Source organism: Nomascus leucogenys, chromosome 6 (assembly GCF_006542625.1).
Source record: "Nomascus leucogenys isolate Asia chromosome 6, Asia_NLE_v1, whole genome shotgun sequence".
NCBI classification, from domain to species: domain Eukaryota; kingdom Metazoa; phylum Chordata; class Mammalia; order Primates; family Hylobatidae; genus Nomascus; species Nomascus leucogenys.
In genome coordinates, this window is record NC_044386.1 from 76,268,666 (window position 1) to 76,295,648 (window position 26,983).

General features: G+C 42.4%; 1 protein-coding gene across 2 annotated transcripts in view; it reads right to left on the reverse strand.

Annotated features, from left to right (window-relative positions):
- Positions 1 to 26,983, reverse strand: part of OCA2 (OCA2 melanosomal transmembrane protein) — a 333,437-nt gene that overhangs the window by 260,608 nt on the left and 45,846 nt on the right. For both annotated transcript variants that reach the window (XM_030813816.1, XM_030813815.1), the window contains exons 3-4: positions 7,031 to 7,129; positions 2,845 to 3,033 (exon numbers count right to left, since the gene is read on the reverse strand). In XM_030813816.1, the coding sequence (XP_030669676.1) occupies positions 2,845 to 3,033; positions 7,031 to 7,129 (288 nt within the window). The remainder of the gene's footprint in view (positions 1 to 2,844; positions 3,034 to 7,030; positions 7,130 to 26,983) is intronic.

Sequence of the window (26,983 nt, forward strand, 5' to 3'; positions counted from 1 at the left end):
AACTTCCATCTCAAAGCATGTGTTTCGAATTATTTCCATAACGTGATATGAGGGAGAACACCCTCATATCAGTGACCAGTAAACCTACAGCCCCATCCAAAGAAGCATGGTGGAGGTTCCAGAGGAGAACATAGTTAACCAAAGTGTTTGCACATAGCTTGTTGTTGGGGAAACGAAAGTTCAAGATTTGAGACTTTGTGATAGCTGTTTAAAGGCTCCCGTTTCCTGGAAAAAAAGTAAACTGAATGCCTTATCTTGTCTCTCTGATTCATATTTATCAATTATTTTCCCCTAAGTTTTCTGAAAGGTAGGAATACAGATTCGATCATCAAATACAAAAACAAATAACTTAAGAAAGAAATTGCTATGCCGTTACTGGTTGTACCAGCAGAATCTCTTAAGAATTCCTTAGGCAATAACTTAATTAACCATCAAGCCACACACTCAGCCCCTACCAAGGACTTCCAAAGCCATTCCGGCCCCCTCACCATTACCCATTTCTTAACCATGACCCCCAGGCCCTACGTGAACCTGGGCCTGGCCTGCACTCTGCTGCCCTTCCGTCCCACCAACGTCCTTGCTGCTCCCAGACCGGACCACAGGGCCTTTGCCTGCCGGGATGCTCCCTGACTGCAGTCCTCCTGACATGCCCATCTCTGCTCACTCAGCAGCCAGACCCCATCGCCCAATGGCACCATCACCGCCCAGTCCAGGTTGTGCTCTCCCACCGGCTGCTCCGTGAGGGCAGGCACTAGAGCGTTTTTGCTTTGTCCCCACACATGGAAGGATGCTGGTTCATAGCCCATGCTTGATGTATGTGTGTAGAATGAAATAAGAAACTTTATGTTGGAACATCTTTTTAATACTCTCCTCAGTTAAGTTTCATCTGTCTTTGAAAACCTTCTTTCTGATCCTTTGAAAATGGTAAAATCTTGTTTTGCATTCTCTTAGATTTAATGAATTTGATGAATAATCAGTTCACGATTCCCAATTATGATTCAACAGCTCCTACTTAAATAGGAATCAAAATGACATTTCTTTTTAAAGCATGAAGCATTAATTGAGCTATTCTAAATACAAATTTCTTTCTACGTAACTGACATCTGCAGCAGAGCTGACAACCCAAAATAAAAGGTTTTTTACAAGATTCTTCACTGATCACGCATGGTACTTTTTAGACATGTTATAAAGAATGGCGCTAACGTCTTCTAGTTCAGTGGCAAGCTCAAAGGCAAATATTCCATGAATCATAGAAGATAAAACAAGTACTGAATGCAAAAGTCTCAAATGTACTTGATTCTATTTTTCCATGTTGTGGGACAGCTGAGGACACGGCATCCTCAGGAGTGGTTACCCATCCAGCTGGGAAAAGGCATGAACAGTGTCAGCGTTTGCCATCTTGTTGACCCATGGTGCCAGAACCCCACTCACACAATTTCACCTAACTCACATAATCTCATATCGGATTCATTGGCCAAATGTTTATTGCACCCACGAGGGGGGCTGAGACCCCTTCTTCTCATCAGGAAGAAGCTACAGGCGGTTGAGAGTCACAGTGGGAAGAGACAGCTCCATGTCAAGCAGCAATGTGGGGGATCTAGGGTCGAATCCCTGCCCCTTGTCTTGGCTCAGTGTGGCCTTGGGCAAAAGCCTTACCCTCCTTGAGGTACCCTCCGTGTACCTCCCAGGATTGTTGGGAAGATGTATAGGATAGCGGATCCCTACGCACCGCGGGGAGTCTGAGGCGGGCCTCTTCGCACCCCAGGAGGTGCACTTGGAGCGTGCAGGCGGGTACACTTCCAACCAACTGCGAGCATCTTCAGAAAAGACTGGTCCCCACACACAGAGACACGGTGACGCTAATATTTGATGACTGAGTAGTGTTTTTTCACTTCTCTAGGGCTTTCACACATATTATCTTAGTGTAGGCCCGTGAGAGGCCACAGAGCCAGGAGGGCACCACGCCACAGGGCACAGTCGCGTGGCCAGGCAAGGCCCTGCGATGGGCGCTCAGCGACTTCAGGTCGGACCAGAATGGAAGCCCACTGGTCCTGGCTCCCAAACCTTGTTCTGTCCTGGAAATGATGCTTTCAAACATGTCCCTCTCCAAAGAACCCTTTCAAATGAATGGGCGCATGGGAGGAAACCCATTAGTCAAACAGGCCAGTAAGGTGAGAGCGTTACTGCCCGCGCGCACCCTCGGCCTCCCATGCATGCGCGCCCTAGGCCTACACACGCATGCGTACTCCCACTTCCACGCCCGCCGTCCCCCTACGCATGCGCATCCCCTCCCCACCCACTGCTCCCGTAGGCATGTGCACCATCCACTTTCTCTATGCAACTCTGCTTCCCCAAGCATGGCTCTGTATGTGCCCCGGACAAATGCTTACACATTAATGGTTTTCCAACGGATTGTAAGTTCTAAAATGTTTCCAGCCTTAACCGCACCCCTCAGGCTGTGCACTGGGCCAGACCCACTCCTTCGTCAATAACTACAAAGGTATATCAAATTCCAAAACGCCACGGGGACGCCTGAAGCAAACAGATTCTATTTGCAAACCTAATGGCCATGAAGACCCCAGCCACACAAGTAGGAAGGAAAGGAGTGTACTGTGTCAATCATTTAGGTTTGTCCTCTCCGGCGCTGCATGATTTGCGGGCCATCTTAAATGTCTCCCTAGGCCCAGGTAAAAATAAATCACCTTGGAGGAAAAGTGCAGCCTGGCCAGATGAGACAAAACTCATCCTCTTCTTCACGCTGCTGGTTTGAAAGATGGAGGGGGCATGCAGGACGCGATGTGCGGCCGCCGCTGCTGCCAGGGTGGGCACCCCAAGTCCACCTACCTCAGCTTGGAAAGACGGAGTCGGATGTGCGGGCTGTCCAGAAGGTCTCCCTTCTCGGAGGAGGCAGATGCAGACAGACCAGACACCTCCCTGCTTAGCAGGTATCTTCGCTCCCAGTCAGCAGAGCTGTCTTCCCAAGACTCTTCAGCAGTGATGAACTCCGGATGGTAAACAGGTATGCACCGTGACCTGGAAAGCAAGAGAGGTGTGGTTATCTCTCCTAAATAGTAATGGCTGCAAAGCAAGCTTTCCTCTGAGTTCTGTGTGAAATGGCACCGAATCAACCCTGGTCTTTCAAAGGACCACAGACAGTGGTGCGCTCTCATACTGGTGGGAATGGTTTTTTTTGTGACCTCATGGAACACTTAGGTCAAAGAAAATTTTCTGGAGTCACTAAAGTCTTCAAAATGAATTGTGGGCCTTCAAGAAACCAGCTTTTTCTGAGTTTGGGACTTTCCAAGAAAGCTGTTTCTGGCTCAGACCACTTCCCGCTGATTTCAGTGTTTGCTTTTTCACTGCACGCGCTCCAGTAGTCAATACCTAGATCTACAAGACTTGTCCAGGGTGAGTGGTGTCAGTTTTTCCTCCTCTGTGTAGATCTCTTTCTGCAGTGGAGCTGTAGGGAAGGTGGCCTACCTGGCTTCCCACACAACATCCACAGAAGCATGAGCAGGAAGAGGGAACATTCGTACCTGACTATACAGGCCAAAAATGGGGCCTATATCTAGATGACTCAAGGGCAATCATAAACTTTTCTCAGAATTACTTGAAAACACATCCTTTTACTTTTGGGGTTTTTGTTGTTGTTGTTTTGTTTTGTTTTTTGAGACAGAGTCTTGCTCTGTCACCCAGGCTGGAGTGCAGTGGCGCAATTTCAGCTTACTGCAACCTCTGCCTCCCAGGTTCAAGCAATTCTCTGCCTCAGCCTCCCCAGTAGCCGGGCTTACAGGCACGCACCACCACGCCCAACTAATTTTTGTGTTTTTAGTAGAGATGGGGTTTCATTATGTTGGCCAAGCTAGTTTCGAACTCCTGGCCTCAAGTGATCTGACTGCCTTGGCCTCCAAAAGTGCTGGGATTATAGTCATGAGCCACTGTACAGAGCCTCCATTTACTTTTGGTTGAATCCCTGACCTTCTGATCAGTTTCTTCAGTTTAGATGCGCTTGACTCTTAAAAGGTTGTACCAAAAGCCAGAATTTTCCTGTATCATATAGAATATTCATGGGATCACAATACTGATGTTAACAGATGTGATCTGTGATACATTAGAATGGAGCCAGCTCAATGGGACATTGTGATTCTCCTGAACACTTATGACTGCTTTAGAAGTGGTTCACAAGGAAAAAATGTTATTCAGGAGGAGAAGCCCAGAGATGCCAATTAGGCTGTGTATAACCAATGTGTAGCAAGATAACACGTGACTTTGAAAATAGTCGATAATCCTATCAATTTTGTGACTGGAAAATGCTCAGGTGTGTGAGAATATCGCACCAACTGCTGAAAAAAAACACAACTGTAACAAAATTGCAACAAAAAAAAAACCTTATAAGAAGACAGAGGAAAGCAAGTTAATGTCATTGCCTTCTAGAGCAGTGCTGTGTAACAGAACTTTCTGTGGTGATAGAAATGTTCGCTTCCCTGTCCAATATGGCAGCCACGTGTGCTATTTGTCACTTGAAGTGTGGCTAGTGCAACTGAAGAAGTGAATTTTTAATTTTAATTAATTTAAATTTAAATAACCATCTGTGAAGAGTGGCTACCAGTTGTCTGTTCAGATACAGGGCATGCTCTGACCTTTGTACCACACATTCCTGCTCTCAACACCCTTAAAAGAATACTTCTGAAAATATGTAAATCAATGGATATTATCCTAATAAGCCATTTGATCAAATTAAAACTACAACAAAATAAAGTTGATAAAAGTAAAGCATGAAAAAGACATTCCTACCACCAATACCTTAATTAGCTTCACGTAAAAAGAGAAAAGGAAAACGTTTTGTAAGCAAAGCTGACCCATGTTCTACTCCCTTGAAATGGTTTTTGTGACATGAGGCCCCAGCTCATCTTCCCAGGGCGTGTCTCTGGTCTGCATGCCATAAAAAATGCTTACACATTAATGGTTTTCCAATGAATTGCAAGTTCTAAAATGTCACAGGCCTTCACAATTTACCAAGTAATTCAAGAGAAAGCATTAAGGGAATAGGTGTGTAAAGTCTTTGTCTTAAAAGTTATTGATTAGGAGCAATGGAGGAGAATTAAGTTATCCCCCAGTAGAGAAGCTTGAAACAGCTGGGTCAGTGGAAGTGCCTCAGCTTACACTCCTTACCCATCCAGTCACTGAAGGGCTGGTGGCAGGGACTGTACTAGGTGCCAGGATGTACGATGAAGAGGGGACAGGCTCGCTGACATAACCATAGATAGCACAAGGGCTAGTTTGGAAGTAAGGGCATGAATGTAGTGTTTGAGAGCACAGGAGAAGCACTGATTCTTGGCGGGTGGAGCAGAGACAACTAAGGGTTCTCAAAGGAAGTGACATTTGAATGCCCTTGACAGGAGTAGGACTGACTGCCCTGGAGAGCCAGAGAGGGAAGGAGTTTCCTCTAGTCAAGGGCTTCATGTGAACAAATCATCCCTGCACTGAGAAATGATAAATCCAGATGCCTGCATACCATCCAAATCCCGCGAGCCAGAGTATTTGGAGGCTGAGGACAGGAATGCACATGGCATGCAAGCACCCCTAAAGTGCGAAGCCCTGTTCCCTGCTCTGGCTGCAGACTGGGCTGGGGAGAGAGGCGGCAGCTCCTCAGAAGCTCAGAGGTGAGTGAAGGAGACACAGCAGCCCGCCTGTCAATGCAGGTACACACCATCAGTGGGCAGGGAAAGGAGAATCCATGATGTGAAATAGGTGATTCAAAATCAAAGCTGTTGAAACTTTAAATTATTTTGAGTCTTAAAAGAATGCGATTATGGGATGAGTCACATAAGAGGCAGCTGTGGCCTTCTTTTCTCTGATTATAGATTTGCCTTTTTCCTTACCTACATTGTTTTGTAAAATTTTGTAAAAGACTTAACGGGCACCAGAGAAGACCCCTTCCCTCTTCACTGTTGATCTTCATTGACAGATTAACTTCCTTCTTTCTTCTCTCACACAAAGACCTCATGACTATCACATTGTCTAACATGGAATGTCAAATATACTCTTTTAAATTGGGGGGGAGGAAGCTGTAACTAATCAAATTGTTGTAACTCATAAACCAGCCATGTATGGAAAATGTAGTCCTACATTTCTTTGTTTTCTGCCTATATGGATAAGAATAAGGCTTTAACTTTTCAGCTTTTGAGCACTGATCCCATTCCTTTGGATTCTATGTTTCCCAAATGGCTATCCTCAGCTTTGTGCTTGAATAAATAATTTTAAACTGGGTTCTGATATTTTTTATTATTTCAGGTTGACAGTAACAATGTCACCAAGTTTTCGATGTGCAAGGAGCCAGGAAACATGGAGCAGGAGGCTCAGGTTTCTGGTGGTTTGTTTGCAGGAAGAAAAGAAGATGAGGCTGCAGGCCTGGCCCAAGGCCCTTCATCCCAGAAGGAAGCATCTGTAACTTACCATCCAGGTCAGCTCTCCTCAGGCAATTCCAGAACCACCCTGATTTGTGCCCAAAAAGGACCTGCAAGTTTGCAGGAAATCGAGTTTTCTTGTGAAACACATATACAGGGTTTCTCAACTTCATCACTACTGACATTTGTGCTGGATAATTCTTTGTGGTGGGGGCTGTCCTGTGCATTGCAGAATGTTTGGAGCATCCCTGGCCTCTACCTTTAGATGCCAGAAGCATCTCAGCCCTCAGCGTGACAACCAAAAGTGTCTCCAGACAATGCCAACCTCACCTCTAGCTGAGAAACCCCAGCCTGGTAAGATAGCCCGTCAGAGCTTTGTGCATGCATGAGCGTGCGTGTGTGCTGTGCAGTTGCTGCAGGGTTACGCTCAAGGCCATCTGGAAACTAATATCCACAGAATATAACCACCAGAATCATAAACATCTACTACAATAAATTGTCAAGGATCTGGCAGAGGTTAAACACGTCCAGTAAAAATTTGTATCTCAAGAAGTTCTCCAGCATACGTACGAAGTGCAATGCTCAGAAACTCTTACTTTCATATGAGGGGGAAAATATCTCACCCTTTCTCCTGTAAGGAATTCCTCAGCAAAGGAGTGTTTTCTGTAAAGCAGGAATCTTTAGACCTAGAGCTGGACATCTGGGGTAAAGGAGAGTGAGACCTGAAAGAGACAGGGAAGGAAACAGAATCACCAACACAGAAATAATGAATGTGTTCCCAGCACTTGGGCGCTAGATTCAAGAATGTGCCCAAGATTCAGTGATAAATCTTACAAGGAAATTTGCCTAAGGGTCTGTCTGAATTGTAAAAAGCTGAAGTTTTAGAAGACACCATAAGAAAGACCTCTCCTCCCCAACTCAATTGAAAATGCATAGCAGAAACTCGCACAGGAGACCAAATACTATGGGGATGACACTTTCAGGCTCACTTTTGCATTAGCAGGAGATTCAGGCCACCTTTGCTATTTCATGCAGAGCTTCTCATCAAGAAAAACATTCAGAGGGATGGGCGCGGTGGCTCACGCCTGTAATCCCAGCACTTTGGGAGACTGAGGCAGGTGAATCACAAGGTCAGCAGTTCAAGACCAGCCTGGCCAACATGGTGAAACCCTATCTCTACTAAAAAAAAAAAATTTAGCCAGGCATAGTGCTGGAGACCTGTAATCCCAGCTACTCCGGAGGCTGAGGCAGAGAATTGCTTGAACCCGGGAGGCAGAGGTTGCAGTGAGCCAAGATCGCGCCATTGCACTCCAGCCTGGGTGACAGAGCGAGACTCTGTCTCAAAAAAAAAAAAAAAAAAAATTCAGAGTCTCATTGGCCCTTTTGTAGGCAGAAAATTCTATTTCCTAAAATCACAAGCAGTTCACATTTAAAATATCCTAATGGTGTCCATTGGAAGACCAATCAGCAAAAGTCAGGACCAAGGGGTTGGAATGAAACGACAATCAGAATGGCAAGGAGGAAGCTCTCCAAGAACAGCAGCCACAACTGAAGCAAAGGTTTGCAACTGGGCAGGATGGTCCTCCACCACAATGGCTTGCCTGCCATGTGGAAAGACCACCATAAATATATCATTCAAATCAGGAGTTTGTGGAAAAGGAAGTAACTGTGCAGCCACAACTAAGTCCACCGGCATGTATGGTCACCCTCATTAAAGGACACATGTTAAAAGACAACCAGCTTTCCATGAGAAGTTGTAGGAATAATTTTCGTTCCTGATCACTGAGAATATGTCATTTTATATGCTGATGCATTGCCTTTCTTACAGGATCCCAGGCCAGGTAGAGATGCTGTAGATGCTATGAAACATTCAGCTGGGGAAATAACAGTAATTCTTTCTGATCACAAATGCACAACAAAGGAAGAAATTTTAAGAAAAATATTTTTGCTTGCTTCCTTCTCATTCAAGCATTCACCTGTGAGATAGACAATAAGACTTCTGTGGATGAGTAAAACATGGGCCCCTGAGTTGTGTCTAACACCAGCACCATGTCTCTGGGAAGTCAGAAAAGGAGTCTGCCTGGGGCCAGTGAGTATCCGCTGGGCGTCATCTCTGGGCAGCACTGGGCCACTTCGCATGGAGAACACAGGTGACTGAGAGGACTCTCCTCAGAGGCTTAACGGCCAGTAGAGGTCAGCATGGCAGGAAAAATAATTATAAAGTAGGTGCATTAACTTTGCCAGATGAAGGTAGAGAGATTTCGAAGAATCTCTCTGCCCGAGAGATTTAATAATTAGCATGCTTTTAGCTGCTCAAACTGGCTTACAGTTGAGATCCTCCTGCCCCTGTTTCCCATATCTATAAATCTGTAACTGTAACTCCCTAGGCACATTTAGAAAATGTCACAGTGAGTGGACCAAACAACCAGATGTTTTCTGATGCTCCCTGGGATGGTCTAGGAGAGCTGAGTGTTACGAAGACGGTGACCTCCCTCACGTTATTTGACCCTGGGCTTCCATTTTCTCAGTCATGCAATGTAGATTAAAAGAAAACAAGGCCGAGCATGGTGGTTCAAACCTATAATCCCAGCAAGGTGGGAGGATTGATTGAGGCCATGAGTTCAAGACCAGCCTGGGCAACATAGCAAGACCCCATCTCTGTGGAAAATAAAAATAATAAAAAATTATCCTTTGGGAGGCCGAGGCGGGTGGATCACAAGGTCAGGAGATCGAGACCATCCTGGCTAACACAGTGAAACCCCGTCTCTACTAAAAATACAAAAAATTAGCCGGGCGTGCTAGCAGGTGCCTGTAGTCCCAGCTACTTGGGAGGCTGAGGCAAGAGAACAGCATGAACCACCCGGGAGGTGGAGCTTGCAGTGAGCAGAGATCACGCCACTGCACTCCAGCCTAGGTGACAGAGCGAGACTCCGTTTCAAAAAAAAAAAATTATCTGGGCGTAGTGTTGCACACTTGTAGTCCTAGCTACTTGGAAGACTGAGGCAGGAGAATCACTTGAGCCCAGAAGGTCAAGGCTGCAGTGAGCTATGATGGAGCCACTGCACTCCAGCCTGGAGGAGACCCTCTCGCTTTAAAAAAGAAACAAAAACCCTTGGTTTTCTTACATTAACTAAAGAGATGTAAATGGAAAACATAAAGATAGATTGTGGATATTGATTCACTAAGGTTCATTAGACTGTGAGCTCCTTAAGAATGGCTGCCATGTTTTCATCTTGTTTTATTTGGTACTGTAAGTGGCACCCAGTTCAAAGTAAGTTAATAAATACTCAATAATGAGCCAGGCACAGTGGCTCACACATGTAATCTCAGCACTTTGGGAGGTCAAGGTGAGTGGATTGCCTGAGCCTAGGAGTTCACGACCAGGCTGGGCAACATGGCAAAACCCTGTCTCTAAAAAAATTCAAAAATTAGCTGGGTGTGGTGGTGCACTCCTATAGTCCCAGCTACTGGGAAGGCTGGTGGAAGGATTGATTGCTTGAGCCTGAGAGGTCAAACCTTCAATGAGCTGAGGTTGTGCTACTGCATTCCAGCCTAGACAACAGACCAAGACCCTGTCACAAAAACAAATACATACATACATACATACTTAATAATGAATGGGTTAAAACCTAGTAATCATAGCTTTTTTGCATGAGATTGGCTTTTTAACTCAAATAAAACAAGTTTTCTAAATCATTAAATCAGTAATGTTTATAGACTCAATACTGACCCTCTGATGAGAGGACAGTGCTCAGGAGAGTGGAGGCGCTATTGCTCCTTGGAAAGCATGACCCATGGGGTCTCAAAACAGCCCACAGCAGCACCACATTGCACAATGTGGAGGATTTACCTTCTTGCCACTAAGAAGGAAAATTAGAAATGGGGAAAAATCCAAAGTCCATTTTATCTTCTCTGTGGTGGCCATATCTGGCTGATTTTTATTACTGTTTAACATTTACATTTATGCACTTTGTGTACACAAAGTATTTTATAATTGTAGTTAAGCATATAGGTAATTGTTTCTGAGCTTTTTTATGTAATTATATTTCTAAAAATCCAAAAATAAAATGAGTTTCACCAGGAAATTTCCTAAAGAGACTTTGGGCTATTCCAAGTTAAACTTAACACCATCCAGATACCATTTTCAATGTTCCAAATCCATTCCTCTCTGCAAATAGGGGAAGCACCAAGGAGGCCTTGGGGCCCTGTTGCTTGATAGAATCCCTGGCCTGTGACCCAGAGAGCTCACAGATCACATGTAGAGAAGATGCAGGATTGCCCAAAAACATTTTCCAGAGGTTGAAAATAAAAATGGTGGTCCACAAAGCTGAAAGCCCAATTTTTTCTCCTTTTGACTTCAATAAGGTAGAAAATATTGATGAGATCTATATTATTTCTGACTTTTCCTCTTCTGAAAAAAGAAATCCCACTGACATTTTTCTGACTTCACTCTAAGACTGGGCACTGTCTAGTTTTACTAATTTCCACATTGTCTGATTTCCCCATGTCTCAACAAACTCTGTATACACATTTACAAAATCCCTATGTGCCTATACATTTATAAGCATTCATATGCTTATAAATGCCTATACATTTATACTTATTGTAAAGGAAATTACAGAAGATAACACATAAAACAACTGCAACTGTACATAATTCTATAATTCAGAGATACCCAATGTTAACATTTAGAGAATTTCCTTTCAATGTTTTTTTCCTACATATAAATGAATATTTTTAGGTCAGATTCACACATATGAGTGCAGAGACACACATTCACGCATACACATATTCACATATACAAATTGCCTTGTTCTCTAATTGTTCAGCTCAGCTATCTCATTAGCATTTCACAGGTTATCACATATTAGCTATTCTTCTACAATGTGATTTTTAATGTCAGCCATCATATTCCATTACATGGATCATCAAATTATGCCTGACCATCTGTCTGTTGATGGAAATTTAGGGGATTTCTGGTTTTTTACCTGGGTAAATAACAAACACTATGTGAGTCCTGGTAGATAAGTCTTTGTGTGTGCCTTTAATTATTTCCTTAGGATAGATTCCCAGAAGTGAGGTCACTGGATCAAGAAGTTTCTTGGTGCCCATGGTCCTTTTGCTGGAATAGAGCCTGTCCCCATTACTCCACGATTCAGTTACAGGCAGGAACTGCTATCCCCACCAGTCCTGGGTATTAGCCATGTTTAAAATCCTCAAACAGTAAGTTTTAAACAGCCAGAATTGATGGATCTGAGGCAGATCCACCATTGTCAAGAACCCTTGCTACCATGATTATAAATAAGACAGGTTCATGCCAGACTGTGAGATGGAAACGGTTTCTTGCCCATGCCTCTGCCTCTTCTGCCCTCTTCTTCAACAGTTTCCTCATATCTAGATCCCTTGGTTCTTTCTAGATCAAAACACTTAACAGTCCTATGACGCTTATATTGTCATATTGACAAAAAAGGAGCTAAAAAATGTTGAAAATATTGAGTACCTAACATATGAACACTTCTAAGAGAATTTACATTTTTAAAGGCCAAAAAAGAGACAATGGTTAGTGCAAATGACAGTTTGGGGAGTTGGTGATTGGGGTACCAGGGATGGAGGAAGAGGTTTGCCCTCAGTCATTTCTTAGGCCCCGTGCCACATAGGCACCATTTATGCAGCCATTGCTGAGGTCAGTTCTGCTGGACAAGATGATACAGAGCCAGTAACAAGGAATGCAAAGTTCTTTCACTGCCTTAACCTGTGCATGACCAAATTCACATCCACAGATTCTCCAAGGGATGTCTGCTCAAGTCATATGCAGGCTCTTTCCCAGGCACCACTCAGGAAGACCATAGAGCAGGCAGGAAGGTCGAGAGCCAAGGGCTCAGGACAGAGGCCAGGTGGCAGATGGCATCAGCCATGCAGAGCCCTGTAGAAGAGCTGCTGGGAGTGGGACCAGCCTGGGAGTTGGGACCAAGATAAATCAAGAGAGGGCCAGACTGGGAGTGGGACCAAAATAAATCAAGCAGAAGTCAGAGGGCAGGAAGGCAGCTGGTGGTCCCTCTACACCCAGGTCAGGAGGTCTGTAATGGGAAGGACCCCAGTGGTTGGTAACATTGGAGATCAGCTGTGGGAAAACCAAGCTGAGCAATGAGGTCTTCTCTGTAACAGAGCCTAAGCAGCAGTGACCAGGAGGGGTCCCTCATGGGAAGTATCTCCAGGGCAAGAGACAGGCTGCAGACAGCAGAAGCGGGTTTAGGCCTTCTACTTGGGGCCCTTCACTCTCTGTCCCAATTACTTGACAGTGTCTCTCAAGTATCCTGTAGACAAAAGGCCTTTTCCCCACCATATTATTACCAGGATTTTATTTGATGAGTATTAATAACAACCATGGTCATTTAAGCGAGTACCTTCTATGTTAGGCTCTTGCTGAAGCTATCGCCTTTCTTATCTCATTTAACCCTCATGATAACCCTGAAGGTTATCTTCATTTTAAAAGGAGCAAGTGAGACTCAGGATAGGCTCCCAGCTGCTGAGGGCAGGGCCAACATGTGTCCAGCACCCGATGCCATCCCCCAGCCCTTCCCTCCCACCAGGAGGCAACACATCCCAGCCTGAGGACTGTGCCAGGCATGGTACCCTCTGTACAGATGTACTCTACATGGAGCAGCAGTCATGGGGAGCCACAGCAAGCCAGCAGAGCCCAGCCCTCCTGTAACCCCCTCTGCCCAGCAGGCTGACTAGCAAAGTTTCACCTCTCTGTTTCTTTCTCTCTTTCTCTATCCCTATCTCCTCCCTTCTCTATTTCTCTTTCTGTATCCCTATGTACTCTTCTCTCTTCTCTCTTTCTCTCTCCCTGTCTCTGACAGGGACTCTTGTTTGTGGCCTGTTTTCATCCTGGCTTCACTGACCCAAGCTACCTTTCCAGGAGGAAAAAGCAAACTAGCAGGCAGTGGTAAGGCTAGGTTTACCCCAAAAGCAACCATGCAGAACACAGCCAAACATGTTTCCCATGGACAGAAGGCAGATCTGAGGAAGAAACATGAGTGGGGAAGCTGCCAGCTCTCATGGGCAATTTTTCAGAAGGCTTGGAAGGAGACTATGATTCCTCACCCGTGTATAGTCAGAGCCTGTGGGAGTCTGGCATCATTCTATATGAGCAAGGTCAGCCCTTTAAGTGTAACGTAACAGAAAAAAATACAGTGCAAAGTTCAGCACAGCTTTGCATAGTGGCCCTATGCAAACATTTTCAGGAGATAGAGTCACAGAACAGGGAGAGTACAGATTCACAGACTTCTCAGGAAAGAGATTATGGGTAAAGATAGACCACAGTCCATCTAAGGCACCAAGGAGAAGTCTGAATGAGACTCTTTGGGAAATTAAAATATTGAAAGGTATACTGAAGAACTGAAAAAAACACAAACATGATCAAGCAAGATGCATGCTCAGAAAACATCTGAGAAGACTGTAAGCACTCACCTCATGCTGGTCTCTAGGTTCAAGGCACACCCAGCCAATTATGAAGGATTGACCCAGCACAAAGCCAGTTGGCAAAATGGAAAATTAACTAAACAAATTCAGTGTAAATGGACTAAGCTCTCCAATCAAAAGGCAGAGAGTGGCAGAATGGATTTTAAAACACACACACACACACATACACACAGTTCAATTATATGCTGTCTACAAGAGATTCACTGTAGATCAAAAGACACAAATAGGTTGAAAGTGAAAGGATGAGGAAATATATTTCAATGCAAGTAGTAACCAAAAGAGAGTTGGGGTGGCTATCTTTATATAAGACAAAATAGACTTTAAGACAAAAACCGTTAAAAGAGGCAAAGAAAAATATTATATAATGATAAAAGAGTCAATTCCCAAGAAGTTATAACAACTACAAATAATATGCACCAAATATTAGAGCTCCAAAATATATGATGTGAACACTGACAGATCAGAAGGGAAAAATCGCTCTACCATAATGGTTGAAGACTTCAATACTCCACTGGTAATAATGGATAGTATAGCCAGACAGAAGATCACAGTAACAAAACAGAAGACGTGAACAACATTATAAACCAATTGGACCTAACAGACATATACAAAACACTCCACCCAACAATAGCAGAATACACTTTTATCTAATGTGCACATGAAACTTTTTCCAGGATAGACCATATGTTAGGTCACAAAATAAGTTTTAACAATTTTTAAAAGTTTGAAGTAATGCCAAGTATCTTTTCCAATCATAATAGGAATGAACTGGAAATCAATAACAGAAGGAAAATTGGAAAATTCACCAAAATGTGGAAATTAAACAACATACTCTTAACCAATCCATCAAAGGAGGAATTAGAAAACACCTGTTATGGGCTGAACTGTGTAGCTTTGAAATTCCTATGTTGAAGCTCTAACCCCTAGTACCTCACAATGTGTGAATGTGTTTGGAGATGAGGTCTTTCAGGAAATGATTAAGTTAAAATGAAGCCATTCGGATGGATCTAAACCCAATCTGACTAGTGTCCTTATAAGAAGAGGAAGTTTGGCCAGGCGCGGTGGCTCACGCTTGTAATCCCAATGCTTTGGGAGGCAGGGCAGGTGGATCACAAGGTCAGAAGTTCAAGATCAGCTTGGCCAACATGGTGAAACCCCATCTCTGCTAAAAATAAAATAGCCAAGTGTGGTGGCACGCACCTGTAATCCCAGCTACTTGGGAGGCTGAGGCAGGAGAACTGCTTGAACCCAAGAGGCAGAGGTTGCAGTGAGCCAAGATTGTGCCACTGCACTCCAGCCTGGGTGACAGAGAGAGACTTCATCTCAAAAAAAAAAAAAAAGAGGAAATTTGAACACACAAAGAGGCACCAGGAGCACACATGCACCGACAGAACCATGTGAAGAGGAAGAAAGAGTGGGGCCATCGCATGCCAAGGAGACAGGACTCAGAAGAAACCAACCATACCAGCACCTTGACCTTGGACTTCTAGCCTGAAGAACAGTGAGGAAAATTAATTTCTGTTGTTTAAACCACATAGTCTGGCATTTTGTGATGGCAATTCTAGCATACTAATATAATACCTTGAGACAAATGAAAATGAAGTATAACACATCAAAACTTATGTGGTGCAGTGAAAGCAGTACTAAAAGGGAAATTTATAGCTGTAAATGCTGACATTAAAAAAGAAGAAAGATCTCAAATTAGCAACCTAATTTTATAGTATAAGGAACTGGAAAAAGGAGTACAAACTAAACTCAAAAGCTAACAGAAATAATAAATATTAGAGAGGAGATCTGTAGTGAATTTTAAAAATAAAGAAAATTAATGAGACCAAAAGTTGGTTTTTTGAAGAGATTAACAAAATTGACAGATCTTTAGCTAGACTGACTAAGGAAAAACTAAAATTACTAAAATCAGAAATGGAATCAGGGACATGACTACCAATTTTTAAAAAATAAAAAGTATTATAAGAAAATACTATGAACAACTGTGTGCCCCAAAATTGGATAACCTAGATGAAATGGACAAATTCCTAAGTACACACAACCTACCAAGACTGAATCATGGAGAAATAAAAAAATCTGAATAGACCTACAACCAGTAAAAAGATTGAATCAGTAATCAAAAACTTCCCAACAAAGAAAAGCCCTGGATGAGATAGCCTTACTGGTGCATTCTACCAAACATTTAAAGAAAAATTAACACCAATTCTTCTCAAACTCTTCCAGAAAATTGAAACGGAGGGCAAACTCATTCTATGAGACCTAACTTCCTAACTCATTCTATGAGGCCAGCATTACCCTGATACCAAAGCCAGACAAAGACACTATAAGAAAAGAAAACTACAAACCGATATTCCTGGTGAATACTGACGCAAAAATCCTCAACAAAATACTAAATACTAAGCAAATCAAACTCCGCAGCATATTAAAAGTATTATACACCATGATTAAGTGGGATTTATTCCTGGAATACTGAGATGGCTTAAAATGGGAAAATCAATTTATGAAATACACATTAACACAGTAAAGAAAAAAAAACACATGATCATCTCAATTGATGCAGGAAAAACATTTGACAAAGTTTAACACCATTTCATGATTAAAAAAAAAAAATGCACACCCTCAGCAAACTAGGAATAGAAGGAAACTACCGCAACATAATAAAGACTTTATGAAAAACGCACAGCTAACATCACACTGAATGGTGAAAGACTGAAAGCTTTTCCCCTATGACTAGGAACAAGGTAAGGATGCTTGTTTTGCTACTTCTACTCAATGTAGTATTGGAAGTTCTAGCCAGAACAGTTAGGGGAGAAAAAATAAATGAAAGGCATCCAAACTGGAATGGAAGAAGTAAAATTATCTCTATTTGTAGACAACACAACTTTTTGTGTCGAAAACTCTAGAGACTCAATTTTTTAAAACCATTAGGATTAATAAATTCAGCATAGCTGAAGGATACAAAATCAACACACAATGGTATATTCACACAATGGAATTTCACACAATAGTGGAAATAAATGAACTACAGCTAAACAAATCAATATGGATAAATCTTAGAAACATAATGTTGCATGAAGAAAAATAGAAGAATACATACATGATGCAATTTTTATAAGGCTCAAAACCAAGCAACACTGAAGAATACATTGTTTAGGATAAATTTATTTGGTTTTAGACAGAAAGAGAGAATGTGTGTGAGATGAGAGAGAGAGAGAGAGGCATGCGTACACACACAGGAATTTTAAATACACAATTCCAGAGAGAAGTCTCCATGTTGGGAAGCAAAGAGATGGGGTAAGAGAGGAACAACTGGTTGGTGAGCATACAGGGGTTTGTAAAAACTAAACTTCGTAACTTATCCATATGTTACATATATTATTTTGTGTAGATCAAATATTACATGCTATTTTTAAAGGAAGAATGAACTTATCAACTTGAAAATGAGAAATTTGCACAGTAAATAAATGATACAGAGATAGATAGAAAATAGGAATTCAAGAAATGATGGGATGAAAGACTGTACTGAAACTCTGAAATACAAGATGAAAACTAATCATTTCTACTTATCATTTCTAGTTATTCGCTGAAATGAAGAAACTCTTATTTTAAAAATGCCTTCTGGCCAGGCACGGTGGCTCATGCCTGTAATCCCAACACTTTGGGAGGCCAAGGTGGGTGGACCACTTGAGGCCAGGAGTTCGAGACTAGCCTGGCCAACATGGCACAACCCTATCTCTACTAAAAATACAAAAAAAAAAAAATTAGCTGGGCGTGGTGGCACACACCTGTGGTCCCAGCTACTCGGGAGGCTGAGGCAGGAGAATCACTTGAACCCAGGAGGTGGAGGTTGTGGTGAGCCAAGATTGCACCACTGCACTCCAGCCTGGGTGACATAGTGTGACTCTGTCTCAAAGTAAATAAATAAATAAATAAATAAATAAATAAATAAAATGCTTTCTAAAAATTAAGGGACTTGGAGGGAAAGTGAGTATTAATAGGAATATTAAAGTTTCAAATGAATTGCCAAACCAAGATGCCCTGTACATTATATATTAATAGTAGTAGAAAAAGGGATTAAAAGAATGCAGTCTTTACAAGTGAAAGGTTTTTTCACTTTCTCTCTCTGCCAACATAATAAAATTTTATTTGTTTATACTCCACCAATCATAGCAGTGCCTCCTAGTTGGAAAATATGTTAGGGTTGATGTTAACCTTTGTTCGAACAACTAGTTTCATTACAGATGGTGCAAATTAATACTTTTAAGAGAATGTCTACAAACTGTTTTAAAAATGCTTCCAGAGAATTTGTAAGGACAGTTAACACAAGAAATGTTGAATATAAATGGATATTAATAATTGGCAAAAAAGTATAATCATATGGCCCAAAGCCTGGAGAGGTATTCACTGAGAAATATTTACAGGAGAATTTTAGGATTACTTGGATGTAAGAACATCACGTGTATTTAAGGTCTAATTTCAACTGTCCTTTCCCATAAGGAAAGCAGTTTAAACAGGTAGTGGGCTTAGTGGTACGATTTTTGAAGTTTACAATTCAACAGAGAGAGGGAGAGATGGTAGAGTAGTGCCTGAGCCCAGTGAGTCACAAGAAGTAGACATACCAGAAATAAAGCCAAACATGCATGGCTGTTTCTATCCAGCTTGCTGTGAAACTGGTGATCGCTCAATAAATGTCCAAAAATCACAATAAAGAAGATTGGTGCCCATTTCTTCTGAAGCTTACACACAGGTAGTAAAACAGAACATTCCATCCTTGGGCTTAAGTAATTCCTCAGACATAGGATGCAATCCTTCCTTTTCAAAGCACATGGATGGAACGTGAAAGACTCCTGTTTAGAGAACCACTGCCATGTAATTACGCAGGTTTTCAAATCTCAGCCCAGTGTGCAAAGAAATCGGTATTGGAAAGATTGTTTTCAGGCAGAAAAAACCCGAGGGAAGAAATCAGACCAACATTCACTCCAGTTAGCTGGAAAGCCCCAAAATTAATTATTAACATTAGATGGGCTTGTGACTGGGCTGGTTATTGAAGAGATAAATCATTTTTATTGCACAAAACACAGAAGTATACTCCTCCCAAAACAAACCAGATGGGCTATGCTTTTCAAGGAAGAAAGATAAGATTCTTCATGTTAATGAATGGTGTGCAGGCCATGAGTTAAAAGCTGTATCTTTTCCTAATAGCCATACTTTCACAGAAAGACCAATGAATGCTTGAGTCCCGGAAAGGAAAACATTGAGCAATGTCAACAGGAACACAGATGGGCAGACAGTACCTCCATATGTTATTGGATGAAGCCTGAGCTCATTCCATTTTGCCAGAGTAGACAGCTCTCTGAAAGACCATTTTACAACTTGTGTTAACATTTTTCATATTATATATGTGTGTGTGTACAACTTGCTCAACAGTGATATCCCACATAAAAAGGGGGAAGTACAGTTTTAAAAAATTATTCTAACCAATATCTAATTTGAAATCAATGAAACATTCAAGGGCATTCTCTGAAATGATAGTAGGTGGCAAAGCATTCATGAGGCAGATGGCACATTGTCCCTATCTCATGTTCTTAGGTAGACTCTGCCAGTGCCACAGTGGCTAGGTATATTTCCTAAGCTCTTCTTTGAAAATCACTAGCCTTCCTGGATACTTATCCAGGATGCTTGTCCAGGATGCTTGTCCAGGAGATTCTTGTCCCAGTGGCCTGGCATGGACCTGACACATACACAGCCTGGAGACTCGCCACAGTGAATAACAGCACATTTCTCTGCAGATGGCAATTATCCCTGCCACGTGCTACAGACATCTGAAAAAGTCATGGCTTTACAGGATTTTCTGTCTATTTGTTCTATCAATTAATGAGAAGGGGGTACTGAAATCTCCAACTATGATTCTTTCTTGTGTTCTATCAGTTTTTGCTTCGTGTATTTTGCAGCTCTGTTACTAAGTCCATATGCACTGTGAATTATGCCCTTCTGATCAATTGACCCCTGTATCATTATGGTGTGGCCTTCTTTGTCCCTAGTAATATTCTTTGCTCTGTAACCTACTTTTTCTGATATTAATGTAGACATCCCATTTTTCTTTGGACAGTATCAGTTTTAGTATTGTATGTCTTTTTTCATTTTTGTATTTAACCTATCTCCATATGTTATTTTAATACTCAGAATGCTTTTAATACTTAGAATGGGTTCCTTTATAAGTAGCATATAGTTCAATTTTGATTTCTTTCCCAATATGACAATGTCTACCTTTAAATTGAGATAATAAGTCCATTCACATATAATGTGATCAGAAATATATTTAGGTTTAAATCTACCATCTTGATACTTGTTTTCTATTTGACAATCTGTTCCTTGTTCCCTTTTTCCACCTTATTTTGCATTAATTATTTTGTATGATTCCATTTTATCCTTTCATTGGCTTATTAGTTATAACTCTTTTTTATTCTGGGTATTACTTTAGGGTTTACAGTATACATCTTTAACTTCCCACAGTCTAACTGAAAATGATATTATACCCATTGCTATACAGCATACAATAGGAATATATACTTGTATGTACACATATACAGTATATAACACTTTACCTCTACGGTACACCGCGGTTCACATACAAGAAGAGTGTGTTTCCATTTCTCTCCTCAGCCTTTGTATCACTGCTGTCACACTTTTACATGTGATATGAGACGCACACTTCATTTTGATTATTTTTATTTCAATTGCCAATTACCTTTTAATGATACGAAGAAGGAATGTGTACATTTACAAAGCTGTCAGTGGTGTTTCTGGTACCCTCCATTCCTTTGTGCAGACCCATTTTCCTCTGATGGAGCTGGAGCTCATACACCCTCTGCCTGGCTGGACCTCACACTCACCATTACCACATTTAACTCAACATATCAGGGCCACTTGCTTATGTAACTGCCTCCCAGCACAGCACCTGGCACATAGCACAGAAAATGCCAGAACTACTTAAATCCAGGCTACAGTATTTTACAGAGAAATCCAGTATTTCTCTCTAACAACTACTTCTTAGTTATCTGTCACAGTTTCCTCCAAACTCATATACACTAGTCTCTAAAACAGGGTGTTGTGCTATCATCACTCTTAAGACACCTAAAATATTCTGGTGATATCAGGTTAAGGGATACTGAATATTCATACCAAGACCCCCAGTCTTGAGAACTGCGCCTTCCTGCAACACAGACCACCAGCTCTTCACCAGGGCAGCTGCTCGGTGTGGAGTTGCTGCTATGAGATGGCTGGCTGGTTAGGGGCCACGTGTCCTACCACTTCCATTTCAGGGGACCACAGAACCAAGCCCCAGATAGTGGCCAGAGGAGGACATGATGGATGACACTCCAGGCTCTCTCTTCCTGTGTGTCATCCACCCTCTCTCTTCTTCCACACTCCAGATGGACTTTACCCATAGTGCCATCTTGGAAGCTATTCTACCAGTCAGGATACCAGAAGGAAATGGGCGGCTCACTAAGTCAGAATAATTCAAGGAGGATTCAATAAAGGGAAAATTTGCAAAAGTGTAGGCAGAGTGTAGGGAAAACACACGTGCAGTATGATGGGGTTAGAAACAGCAGATCTGTTACCACCCCTGGCCTGAAGGGGATAAAGGGAGGAAGCAGTTGTCAGAACCCAGAAGAAAAGAGTCTTGCAGAAGAGCCATTCTGAGATGAATGGAGGTCTCTTGTTAAGGACACATCAGCCACAAGGGTCTTTCTGAGAGGATAGGAAAGGGAGGACTAAAGAAATAAGAGCCCCAGTCACATCATGCTCCATCTCCTACCATGCCCCATGGGCTGAACCCAGCCAGAAGCCACCAGGGAGCTCTAAGAAGTCCCTAGAGGTCATATCCCAGGGCAGCAGGCAGGGGGAAAGGAGGGAAGGGGCAACCAACCATGCATTGAAAACAACAGGACAGGGTACCTATCATCCTGGTGCTAATAATGACCACAGCACTACTACCACACTGCCAAGTGGACTTCATCCATACAAGCAAGAAATGAACTGATATTGTGATGGGAATTTGGGGTTATTCCTTTTATAGAGGCTGTGCCTCTTCACACAGGGTAGGCAGCCACAAGCCTGGCTTTACTCTTACTTCAAATTGACATGCCTAAAAATGAATTAATGTTTTCCTAAAAGCCACCTGCTCAAGATTTCCCTCTTGTCATCCCCTTTGAAAACTTTGGGATCCTAGAACTACTGGGAACAACTCTAGATCTGGAACAATCCAAAGATCACTGGACTCCCCTCTGCGAAAAACTTTGCCAGCACACACTCCCGTGCCTGCCTGTGCATCCCTCTCTTTGGTCAGGCCCTGACACATGCCCTGGCCTATATCCCAGGCCATCTCACAAACTTCAGACTCCCCAAAACACCATTCTCACCTCATTCTCTCCCACCATGACCTATAGCAGTGGTTTCCAAAAATAAGGCCACAGTCAAATCACCTGAGGAATTTACTTCAAAGACAATTTCCTAGAGTCCTCCTCCCCAGATTCTGATTTGGAAGAGAGTGTGGCTCAAAGAGCTATATTTTTAACACCTAGGAGATATTGATATAGTACCACACTATGAGAAACACTGGCATAGAGGATGAATTCGGACCTCTCCAGCTTGGCATGAGTATCTGTCCATGGCACCATCCTTTGAACATTGTCAACTTCATGTCCATTAAGACATACAGACAGACTTCATGTCATATAGAGAGACTCCAGGGAAACACGTGGTCTAGGCTTCTTCCCCCACTGGTTATGTCTTCCTGCCATCTTCTATCTTAAGCATAAGCTCTCTGGGAGTAGGGTGAAAATTACCCAGAAAACTAGGAATAGAAGAGAACTGCCTCAACATGATGAAGGATATGTATGAAAAACCCACAGCCAGCTAACATCATACTCAATGGTAAAAGACTGAAAATTTTCCCCCTAAGATCAGGAACAAATCAAGGATGCCTGATTTCACTATTGCTAATTCACCATTGTACTTGAAGTTCAAGCCAGAGTAATTAGACGAGAAAAATAAAAGACATCCAGATGGGAAAAGGAAGAAGTAAAAATATCTCCATTTGCAGACATGATCCCATGAACCTACATGTAGAAAATCCCAAAGAATCCACAAGAAAGCTACTGAGCTAATAAATTAATTCATCAAGTTGCAAGTACAGTTTTCAATGCAAAATATTTGTTGTGTTGCTATACATCAGCAATAAACTATCTGAAAAAGGAAATTAAGAAAACAATTCCATTTACAATAGCATCCAAAAGAACAAAATAGCTAAAAATAAATTTAACAAAGAGGTAAAAAACATGTCACTAAAAACTGTAAAACATAACTGAAAGAAATTAAAGAAGACCTAAATAAATTAAAATACACCCTATGTTCATGGATAACAAGACTTAATGTCATAAAGATTTTAATACTATCCAAAGTGATTCAGTGCAACACCTATCAAAATTCCAAAGAAATGTAAAAGCTGGTCATCAAATTCATATGGAACTTCAAGGGGCTCTGAACAGCCAAAACAATCTTGACAAAGAACAACTTTCCAGTACTCACATTTTCAAATATCAAAACTTACTACAAAGCTACAGTAGTAAAAATCATGTGACACTGGCATAAGGATAGACATATAGACCAATGGAATACAAATGGAAGTCCAGAAATAAACTCATACATCTTATGGCCAACCAGTTTTGTGGCAAGAGTGCAAAGACCATTCAACAGAGAATAAATAGTCTCTTCAACAAATGGTACTGGGATAACTAGATTTCCATGTGCAAAAGAATGAAGTTAGACCCCTACCTCACACCCTATAAAACAATCAACTCAAAATAGATCATTTATTTAAAAGATAAAATCATAAAATTCTTAGAAGAAAACAAACATGACCTTGGATTTGGCAATGGATCTTTAGCTATAGCACCAAAAGCCCAAGCAACAACAGAAAAAATATATATAAATTGAGCTTCATCAAAATTAAAATCCTTTGTGCTTCAAAAGACATTTCAGGGCTGGGCATGGTGGCTTATGCCTGTAATCCCAGCACTTTGGGAGGCTAAGGCAGAAAGATCGCTTGAGTTCAGGAGTTTGAGACCAACCTAGGCAACATGGTGAAACCCTGTCTCTACCCAAAATACAAAAATTAGTGAGGCATGGTGGCATATACCTGTAGTCTCAGCTATTTGGGAGGCTGAGGAGGATGGCCTGAACCCGGGAGACAGAGATTGCAGTGAGCCATAATGACACCACTGCACTCCAGCCTGGGTTACAGAGCAACACCCTGTCTCAAAAACAAGAGAATAAAAGACATTCTCAAGAAAGTGAAACGACAACCTAGGGAATTAAAGAAATTGCTTGCAAATCATATATTGATACGGGTCTAGTATCCAATATTTTAAAAACTCCTACAACTCAACAACAAAAATACAATGCAATTTTTAAATGGGCGAAAGAATTACATGAACAGTTCTTCGAAGAAGATATACAAAAGGCCAATAAGCACATAAAAAGATGCTCAACATCATTAGTCATTAGAGAAATGTAAAGCAAAACTACTATGAGATATCATTTCACACTCACTAGGATGGCTAGAATGAAAAAAAGGAATATAAATGTTGGTGAGTATATAGAGAAACTGGAACTCTCATGCACTGCTAGTAATAATGCAAAGTGTGGAAAACTCTACGAAAAACAGTTTTGCAGGTTCTCACAAAGTTAAACATAGTTACCACATAATCTAGCGATTTCACTCCTAGATGTATATCCCAAAATAATGGAAAGCAGGGACTCAGATATTTACACACCAATATTCATTGCCACATTATTCAAAATAGCCAAAATGTGGAAACAACCCATGTCTATCAATAAAAGATTAATAAAATATGGTATATACACACGATGAAACATCATTTACTCATAAAAGGAATGAAATGCTGACACATGCCGAAGATGGTGAACCTTGAAAACATCATGCTGAATGAATAAGCCAGGAACAAAAGGACAAATGCTGCATGAGTTCACGTGTATGAAATATCTACAAAAGCTAAATACAGAGACAGAAAGTAAATTGCAGGTTCCAGAGCCTGTGGGGAGGAGGACACGGAGAGTTATTGCTTAATGAGCACAGAGTTCGTAGTTGGAGTGATGAAAAAATTTTAGAATTAGTGTTGATGGTTGCCCATTAGGAATGTAATTAATGCCACTGAATTGTACACTTAAAAATGGCTTAAATGGTAGATTATATGATATATATTTTTTCCACACTAAAAATAATTGAAAAAATTGGGCCGGGGTGGTAGTTCACACCTGTAATCCCAACACTTTGGGGGGCCAAGGCAGGAGGATCATTTGAAGCCAGGAGTTTGAGTCCAGCCTGGGCAACATAGCAAGATCCCATCTCTCCAGAAAAAAAATGTTAAAAGTTAGCTGGGTGTAGTGGCACATGCCTGTAGTCCCAGCTACTCAGGAGGGTGAGGTGGGAGGATTGCTTGAGCCCAGGAGTTTCAGGCTGCAGTGAGCTTTGCACCATTGCACTCCAGTCTGGGCAACAGAGCAAGACCTTGTTTCACAGAAAAAAAGGAGAAGATCAACACCCTCTTAGGAGGCTGAGGCAAGCAGATCAGCTGAGGTCGAGTTCGAGACCAGCCTGGCCAACATGGTGAAACCCCGTCTCTACTAAAAACGCAAAAATTAGCAGGCCAGCAATAGTGGTGGGCGTCTGTAATCCCAGCTATTCGGGAGGCTGAGGCAGGAGAATAACTTGAACCTGGGAGGCGGAGGTTGAAGTGAGCCGAGATCGTGCCACTGTACTCCAGCCTGGGTGGCAGGGTGAGACTCCATCTCAAAAAAGAAAAAAAAAACAAAGACCAGTACCCTCCAGTGGTGGGAAAGCATGGGAATAAGCATACGCACGCATCCTCTTCATCTAGGAGACAGACATAATACACACCTGTTGCTTCATACACCTCAGGTTGTCTTTAATCCATTTCGTGATGATTGTTGTGTCATTCTTGTTGCCGGCAGAACTATTCTCTCCTGGACATGAGGCCACACAGCCATGCCGAGTGCAGGTAAAACACGTGGCATGCAGTGGCTCTTGGTCAGGAGCAGATCCTGAGAAGTCAGTGCTACTCTCCCTCGTGCCACTAGGGAAAATGAAACCGGTTCCGCCCCCATCTCACCCATCCTGCCCCATCCTTGCCCTGCAGCACTCCACCTCTGCCCTGCATCCCCTACTGGCCTCCACCCCAGTACAGCCACTCGGAGCTGGGCTGCATGTGTGGCTCTGCACAGGGCATAGTGACTTGGGTTGTGCCTGCCTCCCACCCATATGTGGGTGGACCCCGCCTGGAGGCCTCTGGGGCTGGGACCTCTGCAGGTCTTCCCACAGGGATGTGTTGAAGCCAGGGGGCAAGTTTTCTCACACTTAGAGAATGTTGTGGAGGGCACTGGCCTCAAAAGGACACCCTGGCTCACTGGCTCCTGGCGCCACCACACTGTGCAGTATGCCATGCTTCCGGGCAGGAACTACAGTTGGGAAATCTACAAGCATTTCCCCTTATGGTTTGGTTTTGTTTTGTTTTGTTTTGTCTTTTGAGACAGAGTTTCACTCTTGTCACCCAGGCTGGAGTGCAATGGCGTGATCTCTGCTCACAGCAACCTCCACCTCCCAGGTTCAAGCGATTCTCCTGCCTCAGCCTCTCGAGTAGCTAGGATTAAAAGCATGCGCTACCACATCCAGCTAACTTTGATTTTTTTAGCAGAGATGGGGTTTCTCCATGTTGGTCAGGATGGTCTCAAGCTCCTGGCCTCAGGTGATCCGCCCGCCTTGGCCTCCCAAAGTGCTGGGATTACAGGCATGAGCCACTGCGCCTGGCCTTTTTTCTTTTTTTTTTTTTAATAGACACAGGTCTCACTAGGCTGCCCAGGCTGGAGTGTAGTGGCTATTCACTCACAGGCCAGACCATGGCACACTGCAGCCTCCAACTCCCAGACTCAAGCAATCCTCCTGTCCCAGCCTCCAGACCAGGTGTAGTCTCTGAAGGGTGCAG